At 47.2% G+C, this 12,276-nt stretch overlaps 1 protein-coding gene across 1 annotated transcript in view; it reads right to left on the bottom strand.

Annotated features, from left to right (window-relative positions):
- Window positions 1-6,563, bottom strand: part of LOC133342091 (uromodulin-like 1) — a 42,610-nt gene extending 36,047 nt beyond the window's left edge. The window contains exons 1-2 of the mRNA XM_061551024.1: window positions 6,108-6,563; window positions 1,233-1,478 (exon numbers count right to left, since the gene is read on the bottom strand). Of these exons, the coding sequence (XP_061407008.1) occupies window positions 1,233-1,478; window positions 6,108-6,186 (325 nt within the window). The 5' untranslated portion in view covers window positions 6,187-6,563. The remainder of the gene's footprint in view (window positions 1-1,232; window positions 1,479-6,107) is intronic.
- Between the last annotated feature and the right edge of the window lie 5,713 nt (window positions 6,564-12,276).

The following is a 12,276-nucleotide window of genomic DNA, read 5'->3' as shown; positions in this document are numbered from 1 at the left end:
TGATCTTACGTGTTCACATTGACCACCGAAAATAGTTTTAATTGGGTAGGCTGCCATACAATACGTGCTGGTAAATATTCAGGTATTAAAAGGCATTAAATTATGGGAGCAAAATACTTGGGGGCGTTGTTTGGATCAGTCGTGTAAATATTTCCACGGAGATGTGCTGTTTCATCACGCGATCTCAGCCTATTGTTTGGTAGCTCCTTGTAGAAGATCAACAAGTGCTATCGTGCTGTGGAGGATCTGGTCCTTGCCATATTCATGTGGAATTTCCACCACCTGGTCAGGGGCACCGCCAGGGATGAGCACTGCTCTATTGCTCTTGGTTTTAACATAAATATATATGGTTACACACATGTACACAAAATACGTGTGTGCTTTATTTAATACACACATACATGTGTACGTGTCAACAGTGTTTTCATGCTGTGGCAGAAACTGGAGAAACGTGTCCTTGCCACGACAATGTGAAATTTCCACCACTGACTGTGAGGGCACCAATGAATACCTTTGTATGTATGTGGTCTGTTTCAAATTACGCAGAAATATATGTACGCACACACGCACGTATGTATGTATGAACAGGAAGACACGTTGACTGTTGACGCGAGCATTTCAATATGCATTTATCGCTGGGCTCACACTGGGCCCTCACACCTGGGCACAGAGGTCGCAAACGGGTTTTGATTCCTTACCCGTACCCGGCCGCACCAGGGTCGCAAACGGGTACCCGTACCCGGCCGGGTATCGGGTAGGGTACGGGTAGCCGATTGCGACCTCCGGGATGAAGCCATGTTGCAGGCGTGGGTGGGTTGATTCTAGGAACTTGAATTGTGAGAAGAGACAAGACGTTGGGAAATGAGTGACAAACGGTTACTCACCAGTGACTCACGGCCTACCCGTACCCGTACCCGGCCGCACCAGGGTCGCAAATGGGTACCCGTACCCCCAGCCGGGTACGGGTAGCCGGGTATCGGGTAGGGTACGGGTATCGGGTACCCGATTGCGACCTCTGCCTGGGCAGTATTAACAACAACAGCAGCAATAATACAATCCCATGGGGGGCTGGTGGAGTTGGGGCTGGTGGTGGTGGTGGTGCCGTGTAACTCACGGGAGCACACAGTAGGAGCCATGTCTGGGCACCCATCACCTGGGCAGTATTAACAATAACAACAACAACAGGGCTGGTGATGTTTGGGTTGGGTTGGTGGGGTTGCCGTGGAACTCACGGAGCACACAGTATGAGCCGCTCCTCTCGTAGCCCGCGCAGCAAACGGTAGCGTTCTCGAGCTGCGTGTGGACGACGGGCCGGTAGGCAACGCGGTAGCCCGTCTTGTAGCACACGTGCGCCAGCCAGCCGTTTTGGCACAGGGACAGCTTGGCGAAAGACTCCGTGTAGCTCTCCATGGCCGAGCGGTTCACCAGCACCTCGCCGCGGCACAGGTGGTAGCCGCGCAGGGGTCGCATGCTCGCCGCTGTGGCGAGACGGTGCGAGTTCAGAAGGATGGAATCGGACGTTTTGACATCGAGGGTATCAGCCAGCCAGCGGACAAGACTGCTTTTTAAATCCTTTATATTAAGTTCGCGTGCTTGCTTGCTTGCTTGCGTGCTTGCTTGCTTGCTTAGGACCGTGCAAATCTTTCGGTCGTTTTTTAACCCACTTCCCGTGATCCAATCGAGCTGACATTTTCCACACAGACTCGTTGTGCCAGACAATTATTGTTCGTGAAAAAAAATTCCCAAAATTTTACACTTTTTAGGCAAAAAAAAAATATTTTACATATATTCAAATAGAACGTATTCATGGCTTTGGCTGAACGTCAGAGTGTAAGAGCCCAGAGCGTAACTCCTCTACAGGCCGTGGCGGAGTAGCGCAGTTGGTAGCACCCTCGCTTCCCATGCCAAAGGTCGCGGGATCGATCCCCTCGTCCTCCACAGGCGAATATATTTTTAAATCCTTTATATTAAGTTCGCTGCCACGCATATAAAGGATTTATAGTGAAAAACTTTGTTTTTACGGGTTATACTTATTAAATCCTTTATATTAAGTTCACTTGCTTGCGTGCTTGCTTGCTTGCTTACGACCGTGCAAATCTTTCGGTCGTTTTTTAACCCACTTCCCGTGATCCAATCGAGCTGACATTTTGCACACAGACTCGTTGTGCGTGACAATTTATTTTCGTGAAAATGTTTTCAATAACTTTACACTTTTTAGGATTTTTTTTTATATTTAATTACCAATTGCTTAATGGTGGCAGGCAATCATCTGACCCATAGGTGGCAGCCATCTCAAGCCAGAGGACGAGATGACTCTAGCCGCCACGCATATTAAGGATTTATAGTGAAAAACTTTGTTTTTACGGGTTAATTTTTTTTGCGTTTAGTTTGTTGTCCACCCACCCCACACATGATGTGAACGGTGTGAAAACAGTTGAACGTACTAACATACAAGCGGCAGTATGAGATGTTTAATATACAGAGACAGATGAGAGAGTCTGCCTGAAAACTTAAACTGGATAACCCACAAAATGTCATTGCCTAGAAAGTGCAGTACTGTAGTAGTAGTAGTCGTAGTCTCGCGTTCAGATTATGGGGAGATTACGCAGATGAAAACAAGTAATGTGGTATCATGTTTAGAATGTGGCGATCTTTGTGGGCAGATGCTATGAGATGACTATCTTGATATGTAGCCTACGTCAGTTGTCAAGCCTTTTGCCAGGAAATCCTCCAAGTTGTCAGGGTAGGAAGGCCAACAAGCCACGGGAGTTAGCCAGCTTGCTGCTGCTGAGTTTTGGATGTTATGAAAAAATAATTTAATCTCTTTCCCATATTTATTTCCCAATTGTGCCACTGGCATAAGGATCATGTAAGAGGAAGGATCATTTCGGAACTTTACCAGAGCAACTGCATCACCCCGTGTTCGGGAATGGCCCACGTAAGACCATATTGCATAACTGCGTCTGAGATCTTCTCTATATATATAAAAGTCAAAAATGGTTTGTGTGTGGGTTTGTGTGAGTTCAAGCACTTTGGCTCTCCAACGGTGGGGTTTACGTGAAAAAAAAATAGCCAGCTACCACGCCGTAAGCCCCGCGGTGAGCAAGCGCTATTCCTTTTTCACATCCGTCAACTTTAATTAGTTTAATTACCGATTTAGTGCAAATTTTGCGTGCTTTCCCTTTATTTCTTTATTTATGAAGCCTGCACGACCATACCACCTCACGCGCCTTTGGTGGCGGGGGGCGGCCGTGCCAAGTCGCACTTGGCATGGGCCGCCTTCGGTGGGAGTGAGGGGGACTTTTTCTTTCGCGTTAAAAATGCTATTAAAATAAACTAAACGCTCAGGTAAATTTTTCACTGTGTGATGTCCCCCCCACCCCGATGCGTGCAGTTACTACTATACAGTCGGTAGATGCTACCACTATAGGCTGTAGATATTACTGCGGAGCGGCTGTGGAGATCGTGGCTGGGTGGGGGCGGGTCAGGGGTAGCAGCCCAGCCTGCCAAGGTGCCACCTCGGCCGGCTGGACAATCTAAGCGAGGCCGGAGGCTCTGCATGGGACTAGGCCTCACCACGCCACTCTGTCAGATGAGTACTTTGTGTTATAAAGTCCATGATTACTGCTATAGAGTCAGCATGTACTACTGTAGTGATAGTAGGTACCACCACGGTCGGTATGCACTGCTGCAATCATAGCAGGTACCACCACAGTCAGTACGCACTGCTGTTAGATTTTTAAGAGTATTTTAAAAAAAAATATGGCCCGGCCAACGCCGGGTACTTCCCGCTAGTCCCTGATAAAAGGCAGTAAAAACTGGCATTTTAATATCAGAGCTGGGATTTATCCCAATTAAGTGAAGAAAAAATCTAAAATATTTATGTGATACTTGTTAGTGCACTCATTGGTGCCTTGCCTGAGACCATCACCCTCACTACACTTGAGAACCCAGTTTCATCACTGGTGGATCAACAGTACTCATCATCTACGTAACTTATACCAAACCTCCCATGCAGTACGTCTCGAGGTTAATCCAATCCGTAAATTAAAAGAGAGACCCATCAGAGCAGATTCATAGTGCAGGCTGGAAAGCATCTGTATCAAACAAGACACAAAAATCACCTGGCCCATTGTGCATTATGCAAAAAATTAAATGCACTTTTTGGCAAACGCAACAAAACTAATTCGAAGAACTGCTGCTTGTTGTATTTGCATATGCACAAACAGCCGTGTACTTTTTACAACATGTCTGTGTGTTGTGTTTGACACTTGTGCGTTTTCAGTTTGCGCTATAATTCTATTACGGTGGGTTTTGGTGGGTTTTCTCATCATTTAAATTTTAAAGATATAATTATCGTTTGCATTAGCCAAGCTTTAAGGCCCCTATAGTGTGGATAATTGGGCACGACACACACACATACTGTATATTGTTCTCCGAGGCAATCTTTCCAGCAGTGAGCATTTGTGACTATACTGTCCTAATTATTATATGTTCATTTGTTGTGACTATACTGTCCTAATTATTACTCATGTTATTTGTTTACTTTCGATAGCTTCACCGGGTCTATATACATATGTTGTTGGATGTTTGTAACCCTTGAAATTATGAATTATATATCATAATTTTTTGTATCATCACCATCAATTAATGTTACAACAAATCACTGTTATCATCATCATCCATAATCATAGTTATCATCATCTTATCACGCTTATTTAAATGTGTTTTATGGCACGGCTATTGTCAGATCGTGCCACTGATGTAGTCCTTGTTATTGCAGTGTTTTAAAAATACATTTAGGGAAAAATAGCTAAATAAACCAACTGCATTTCATAGACAACCATCCTCCTGCACTTTCAAATAATATTTTGTAACCCACCAGCCTGTGTGCTTTTCATTGCTATGATGGTATTTATCACCCATACTATTTAGTGCAACTTATTACTGTTAGTTAATTACCCGTAATGCTCAGAGAGCAGCAAATAATTAGGTTTATTTTTTTACATTAAATAGTCAGTGAAACGACATCAAATGAGCAAACACAAATTGGATTTATTTAGCGTCTAAATGCAACCGCGTATCGAGGGGAAAAATACAACTGTAGAGTATTTTCAGCTCGCGTTTGACAGCCTCTCGCCCAAATCACCGAATGTCTTTGTAAAAACAAAGCATTCGTGAACACAGTGCAGCAGTCCGGTTGTTTAGTATTCCCGCTCATCACAAACGACAGCCGACGGATGTGCATACACATCGATATTGAACCCTGAACAGAGGTGGAGGAGAGGTTGGGAATTCCCGATAAGACAATGACACCGCTACGCGCACCATGCACCCATTCGGATCAATGTCTGTCATGTTATCCAATCTATTATTTAAAAGCAACGATGTTAAATGCGCGCGCGTTACTATAATTCGGATTTTAAATAACGAGAGCTCGTCGCTGCTAAAGGGGACGGAGCGGTGGATAATTAAAAGCACACGTGTGTGCTTTATACTCTGAAAAGACGAGATGCGTTGTTGAAGCGCTGAGAGCACCAGGCTTTGAACCCAGCGACCCGAGTTCGATTCCCGGCAGTGATTAACATAAGTAGTGACTGATCGCCGATATCAGGACTGGCCCTCTCCCAGAGTGGTGAAGTATAGTCAAACAATGCAATGTCTTCATCCAAAAGTGGATTGATAAAGCTGGCGGTTGTGTTCATTTGAACTCACTTCTCAACCTTGTATCATCAGCATCATCAGCAACAAACAATGGTTAATCATTGTCACAAATCGTCATCAATGTCGTCATCATAATCACCTATCAACATTTTAACGTGCTCACTTGAATTTACTTTTGTGGCACGGCTATTTTCTTAAATCAGCTCTGCTGTATCCCTTGTTCAGAGAATGTTTGAAATACGTTTAGGAGAAATACAGCCCTAAAACAAACTACATTCCGTCGACAAATAAACATCTGCTTGTCGTAGTTTGTAGCGTGAGTATGTCCACCAATTGTTTGCACAGTTAACAAAGCACACTTAACAGGAAGATCAGACAAGTTCACGTCCTTATTTTTTGTTAAATCTGTAAAGTCGTTGTATAGAAAAACAAACGTCGCTTACCTGACGCAACTTCACTTGCTCCAAGAACGATCGTCACGAAAATACACACACATTTCGCGACACGAGTCACAAATGCCATTGCTGTCAAACTATATATCGATTAAATAATATACCTAAATATACGAGCTACTTTTTTTAAATATTGTTTTTCACTAAAGTGATTTGCAATTCAACGTTCTCCTTCAAAGACAACAATGCCTCTCTGCTCTATTGCTTCGAGACTCGATGTCAGCGTCCAGCGCTGAAACCTTTCCAAGGTTTTTTTTATTCCTCCCTCGTCTTGATCGTTCCTCAACAGTCCCAACGTCTTATATTTATCTCCGGGTAAGCTTGCGAAATTGTTCCTTGGGGGCGCTGCCGTGAGATATGACGCCCTGGCTTGAGTCCTGCAATTGTGTAGGATGTTGGCTGGGTACATAAGAATGTTTGCTTTACCTGAACAACCACCCGCACCTATACCTAGCCTCGCCCCAGTCACATGACCGACCGCCTGCCCACCGTTGCCAGATGCTTTTGGCAAAATAGCAGAGGGGGGAGTTAGGGTCGTTGGGTGTGTGTGTGTCTTTTGTGTGGGGAGCGGTAGTGTAGCGGCTAGCGCTACGCTGCGCTATGAATCCGGCGACCCGGGTTAGATTCCCGCTCACGGCCAACACCGGTGACGATTGATCTGAACCCGTGCTTGGCCTCGCCTAGGTCGACTCAGCCTCAAATGAGTTACTTGGTGCGGTGTGTAAACATCGCCACTGGGGAGACAAAGGCGGTTCTGGCGTGGTGCTGGCCACCCACCCCCACATGTACCGTTCCGGCCTTCATAGGTGCTCGCAAACAGCACTTGCCCCTACAGCCTGTTAAGGCTACACGGGGGATCTTTGTGTGTGTTTGTGTGCATGTGTGCCTCTGTTTTGTGTGTGCGCGCGCGCGGGGTGGGGAGCGGTGTTGCTGTGGTTAAGCGCAGTGAGCTGGGAAGCCGGTGTCCCGAGTTCGATTCCTGCCCACGGGTGACGATTATCTGAACTGGTCCTGGGCCTCCCCTAGGTCGACTCAGCTTCAAATGAGTACCTGGTGCGGTGATGTCAAACGTCGCCACTGGGGAGACAAAGGCGACAGGGCGTGGTTCTGGCCACCCACCCACTCGTGCGACGTGTGCCGGCCTTCATAGGTGCTACTCGCGAACAGCACTTGCCCCTACCTTCTGTTAAGGCGTTGTGGGGGATCTTTATCTTTGTGTGTGTGCGCGCGCGCGGGGAGCGGTGTTGCACTGGTGAAGGTCACTGCGACAACAAACCGGCGACACGAGTTCGATTCCCGTTCACGGCCACCAACACCGGTGACGATTATCTGGACCGGTCTTGGGCCACCCCTAGGTCGACTCAGCATCAAATGAGTTACGTGGTGCGGTGTGTAATCGTCACCACTGGGGGGACAAAGGCTGGCAGGGCGTGGTTCTGGCCACCCACCCACCCACTCGTGTGCCGTGCCGGGCTTAACGACACATTTATATTTACGCGATTTAACCCAAAAAAAACTAATCTTTATGGTTATTACACACACAGTAAGTAGGTATGTATGTTGAACTTCTTTCGCACCGTACGTAGCCAACAATCGGATGTGCGGATAGTCGCGATGGCTGCTCTATTTGAACCGTGAATCCTTCACAACTGTGAGCATCACAGTTTCGCGCTCTAACCCAAAAACCCTCTATTATGTGAGCATCACATTTTAACAGAACGAGAAAAAAGGCGCTTTAGCCTTCGTAAGCAAAAAAAACCCATTGTTGTTCTGATGTTTCGCGCTGTTATTTAAATACAGACGCAGACTCTGAAGTCGACTTTGAAAAGGCGTCTTCTACCCACCCGTGTCTGCTGGGAAGCAATATTCTCCAACGGGACTCTGGCACGCACAATTCTATACCTTTACGGTCATTGGAATTATCTACGGAGTTTTTTTTTGTCTCTTTACAAAGTTTTATCGCGATTTTGTTATCGCCGTGTGAGAATCATCCATCCATGTCCCTTGCCGAGGAGTACAAGGCTTCGTGTTGGATAACGGCCCAGCAAGCTGCATTCGAGGTCTCGTCAAGGGCCCTCTACTCCACACAATAACGTCACAATTTTTCACACCCGCTGCCATTGAGCGCAAAGTTAATCGCATAGCAATCAAACCGATTATTTCCCATTCACAGAGCTGTAATTTAGCCAAACTAAGTACAGAAAACTAAATTTAATATCTTGCCCGTTGTTTTTTGTTTGTTTGTTCACTTGCGGCCATGGGTTACCGGCTCGAGACCAACTACTCAATACCAGAGGTCGCAAACGGGTTTTGATTCCTTACCCGTACCCGTACCCGGCCGCACCAGGGTCGTAAACGGCCGTACCCTATCCGTACCCGGCCGGGTACGGGTAGGGTACGGCCGGGTACGGGTAGGGTACGGGTATCGGGTACCTGATTGCGACCTCTGGGATGAAGCCATGTTGCAGGCATGGGTGGGTTGATTCTATGAACTTGAATTGTGAGAAGAGACAAGACGTTGGGAAATGAGTGACAAACGGTGACTCACCAGTGACTCACGATCTACCCGTACGGGTATCGGGTACCTCTACCCAATACCCTTGAGAACTCGGGTTTATTTACCGGCGCCTGCGTCGATTCGAATCGGTGATCTCCAGCGGACGCCGGCTCAGCACTCCGCCCTCTGAGTCACCGGGCCAACGAAAGAATCGATGATAATCGATGAATCAATCTGTCAATACCCCCCCCCCCCACCGACAAAGTGAAGTAAGCCACGAGAAAAGCACCGCGTGATGATGACGATGACCACATAGAAAGCGATCGCCCCGTGTAGCATCAACAGGCTGTTGGGGGGAAAGTGCTGTTAGCGAGCACCTATGCAGCCTGGCACGGCACACTTGTGACGACAAAGATCCCCCTGTATAGCCTTAACAGACTGTTGGGGGAAGTTATGTTGTTAGCGAGCCCCTAAGAAGGCTGGAACCGTATACGAGCTGGGGGCAACACCACGCCCGGCCGCCTTTGTCTCCCTAGTGGCGATGATTACACACTGACGACACACACGCGAGGCCACACGCACGCTACCGTTCACAGTTCTATTTACGCAGCTATTTGATATATACATTTAAAGGTACAGTGGAAGAGCAACGCAACTGCCCATATTGATTCGCAGTGTGCACGCGACACCGATTGTGTAAACAAGCAGGAGATGGAGATATTAACTACCTCGCGTGGTACGGAGGAGGTCGTGGGTCTCATCCCGACCCTGACGCCTGCTGCTGTATATTTGTAGTTTGCGGTGTCTCTCTCTCTCCCCGTGGTCGTGTGGACTTTTCTCCGGGTCCACCGGTTTTTCCCTCCACGTTTAGCATCAACAGCACGCGTTTGGAGTATTTGGCTGCTACACTTCGTGGGACTATCATTTTTGACAGCCAGGTCGCTTCTGAAAAAAGAGCTATATAGCTCAGTGGGCCTTACCTGGTTTAAAAAAAATATATACTTTCGTTTAGTTTGTAGTTGTATTACCCCCCGTCCCCTCCAGCCCGGTTTCCAATGTGGATGCTGCTATTGAACGATCTGCGTGCAGGTCAGAGGTCGCAAACGGGTTTTGATTCCTTACCCGTACCCAGTCGCACCAGGGTCGCAATCGGGTACCCGTACCCTACCCGATACCCGGCTACCCGTACCCGGCCGGGTATCGGGTAGGGTACGGGTATGGGTACCCGATTGCGACCTCTGGGATGAAGCCATGTTGCAGGCGTGGGTGGGCTGATTCTAGGAACTTGAATTGTGAGAAGAGACAAGACGTTGGGAAATGAGTGACAAACGGTGACTCACCAGTGACTCACGGCCTACCCGTACCCGGCCGCACCAGGGTCGCAAACGGTAGCCGGGTATCGCGTAGGGTACGGGTATCGGGTACCCGGTTGCGACCTCTGGCCCCGTCAAGCCGTGCGGCTGTGGCTGGCATCGTACCGAGCGAACGCGGTCGCGAGGACTTCTCTCTCGTGGGAAGAAGTCAAACGCGGGAGGCTCGTTTTCAAGTCAAACCTGGGGGTAAGGTCGCCGAGAAAGTGCGGGGCTACATCTTCTTGTTGGGGAAGAGGCATGATTGATGGCCGATGCGTATGTCATTGACAAATGATGTATCACACCTCCAAGCTCACACTTATTTAAAGGGAATGTAAGCGAAACAAAACTTTACACATTCGTCAAGCCTTTAAAATTGTAATATATTTAAGTAATGAAACGTTTGGGTATGGGTCTGTCTTCAAAACACGGAAGAGGAATTGGTCACATTAATTTACATGCAAGAGTCTTGACGCTCTTTTTCAAGTCAAACCTGGGGGAGGTCGCCGATAAGATGTGGGGAGTGCACTGCGGGCTACGTCTTCTTGTTTCACTCGAATTGCAGTGAGTCAATGTGACTCACAATGAAAGCAAACTTTGCCAGTTTGCCATTATGCAACAGGTCGGTGGCAATTGTATGTGTCAAGCATGGGGCGTGAACAAAAATATAATCATTACAAAAACGAAATATAACCAAGAGCCGCAAAATAAACAAGAAGTGTTGTTACATTTTTCTGCGCGCATTGTGAAACTTCAAGATCATTGTTTGCCGTTATTACGGAAACACTGGCTTTCGGCCGCAGCCCAAACACCCATTCTCTAAAAGCACATCACTTCAGTTGGACATCACAGTGGACTGCTCTCGACTGTGTTCAAACACAAACAAGGCACACGTGACTCTCCAAACTGTGAATGCGGTGAGGTGGAAACGTCACTGACGACTGCCCCCCAACACTACATGCATATCAGCGCCTCCGATTCACACGGTTGGCTCCACGTATGGTGCAAAAGAAGTTCAACGTCCATGTTCCGATGGAACAAGCGGACTCCACTCATCTACTGGGGCTGCCGTGGGAATACCCACCGACATTAAACCTACATTTGCAGCTGGGTTATTTTGCCAACGCCATCCTGAAAGAGGGATGAGAAAATGAAAACGTTAGATTCCTTTCATCGCATCGCAACTCCTCTCCGAGGGAGGAGTGGGAGGTTGAGGACTTTGTGCAACTTGCGCCAATTGTCCATAACGCTGTGGGGCTGTGAGGAATGAGGTCAACAGGTGCCAATGCTTTAGCAGGCCCAGGTGATTGATGATTGGACTATGGAGACCACTTCGGGAGACAAGAGATACGTGTTATTGCGTAACGAAGAGTGTGTGTGTAGTTCGGTGTAAATAAGCATCATGGATCACTGAACTGAACCCTGAGCAGTTCGGGACAAAAAAATAGTTGTTGACTTTTGAGCACAGCTGACTGAGAGTGAACTTTGTGGCAACACAGAATAAGAAATGTTGAAGTCCAGAGGAGAAGAGGGTAGATAAGTGTTGGACTCGGCAATAAGGGTTGCGCTGGGTGGGATGTGTGTATGATGCACGCATTTTAATAGCCTCCATGAGTCCTGCAATCAAAGTGAAGACCTAATACCAGATCGCGGGATGGTAAAACTATGATTAATACGAAACTAGTTTTTGTTTTACTGGGACCACTAAGCCATATCGCTCTGTTTCAACGAAGCGGCTTATCAGGTGGAAAATGTAAAGCAGCCAAATACTCTAAAAGGCGTGTTTCTAAATGTAGAGGGACAAACCGGAGGACCCGGAGAAAAATCCACACGACCATGCGAGAGAAACACGCACACTCCAAATACACAGCAGGCAGGCGTCAGGGTCGGGATCGAACCCACGCCCTCCTGTTCACCAGGCGAGGTCGTTAACATCTCTTGGAGATCATTCTCTCTGCTGTGCAGGAAGACGCAGTATCTGGTAGGCAGTAGAAAGTGTTCGCGTGGTGGTGGTGGTGTCGTTGGGGTTTTTCCACGAGGCAGCATGATCCTATCACTAGTCATTCACGCCAATGTTGTGTTGTTATTCATGCATATTGATTGCGGTCAAGCATAATTAGATCTCGTCATCGACAATAAACCTCTTTGGTATTGCCAAAAAATATATAATTTAATAATTGCTTGCTTTGAATGGCATTCGTTTGCAGCAATTATGTTTGTTTAAAAAGCAATATCCGTTGCAGACGATGGCATAAATTAACGCGCGCATCATATGCGCGCAGTCTCACAAACAATGCACTGCGTTTGTATT

The sequence above is a fragment of the Lethenteron reissneri genome, chromosome 13 (assembly GCF_015708825.2).
Source record: "Lethenteron reissneri isolate LAM-NWPU_2019-01 chromosome 13, ASM1570882v1, whole genome shotgun sequence".
In the NCBI taxonomy this organism is placed as follows: domain Eukaryota; kingdom Metazoa; phylum Chordata; class Hyperoartia; order Petromyzontiformes; family Petromyzontidae; genus Lethenteron; species Lethenteron reissneri.
The sequence above is the reverse complement of the archived record's forward strand: the minus strand, read 5'-3'. Positions and strand labels throughout refer to the sequence as shown.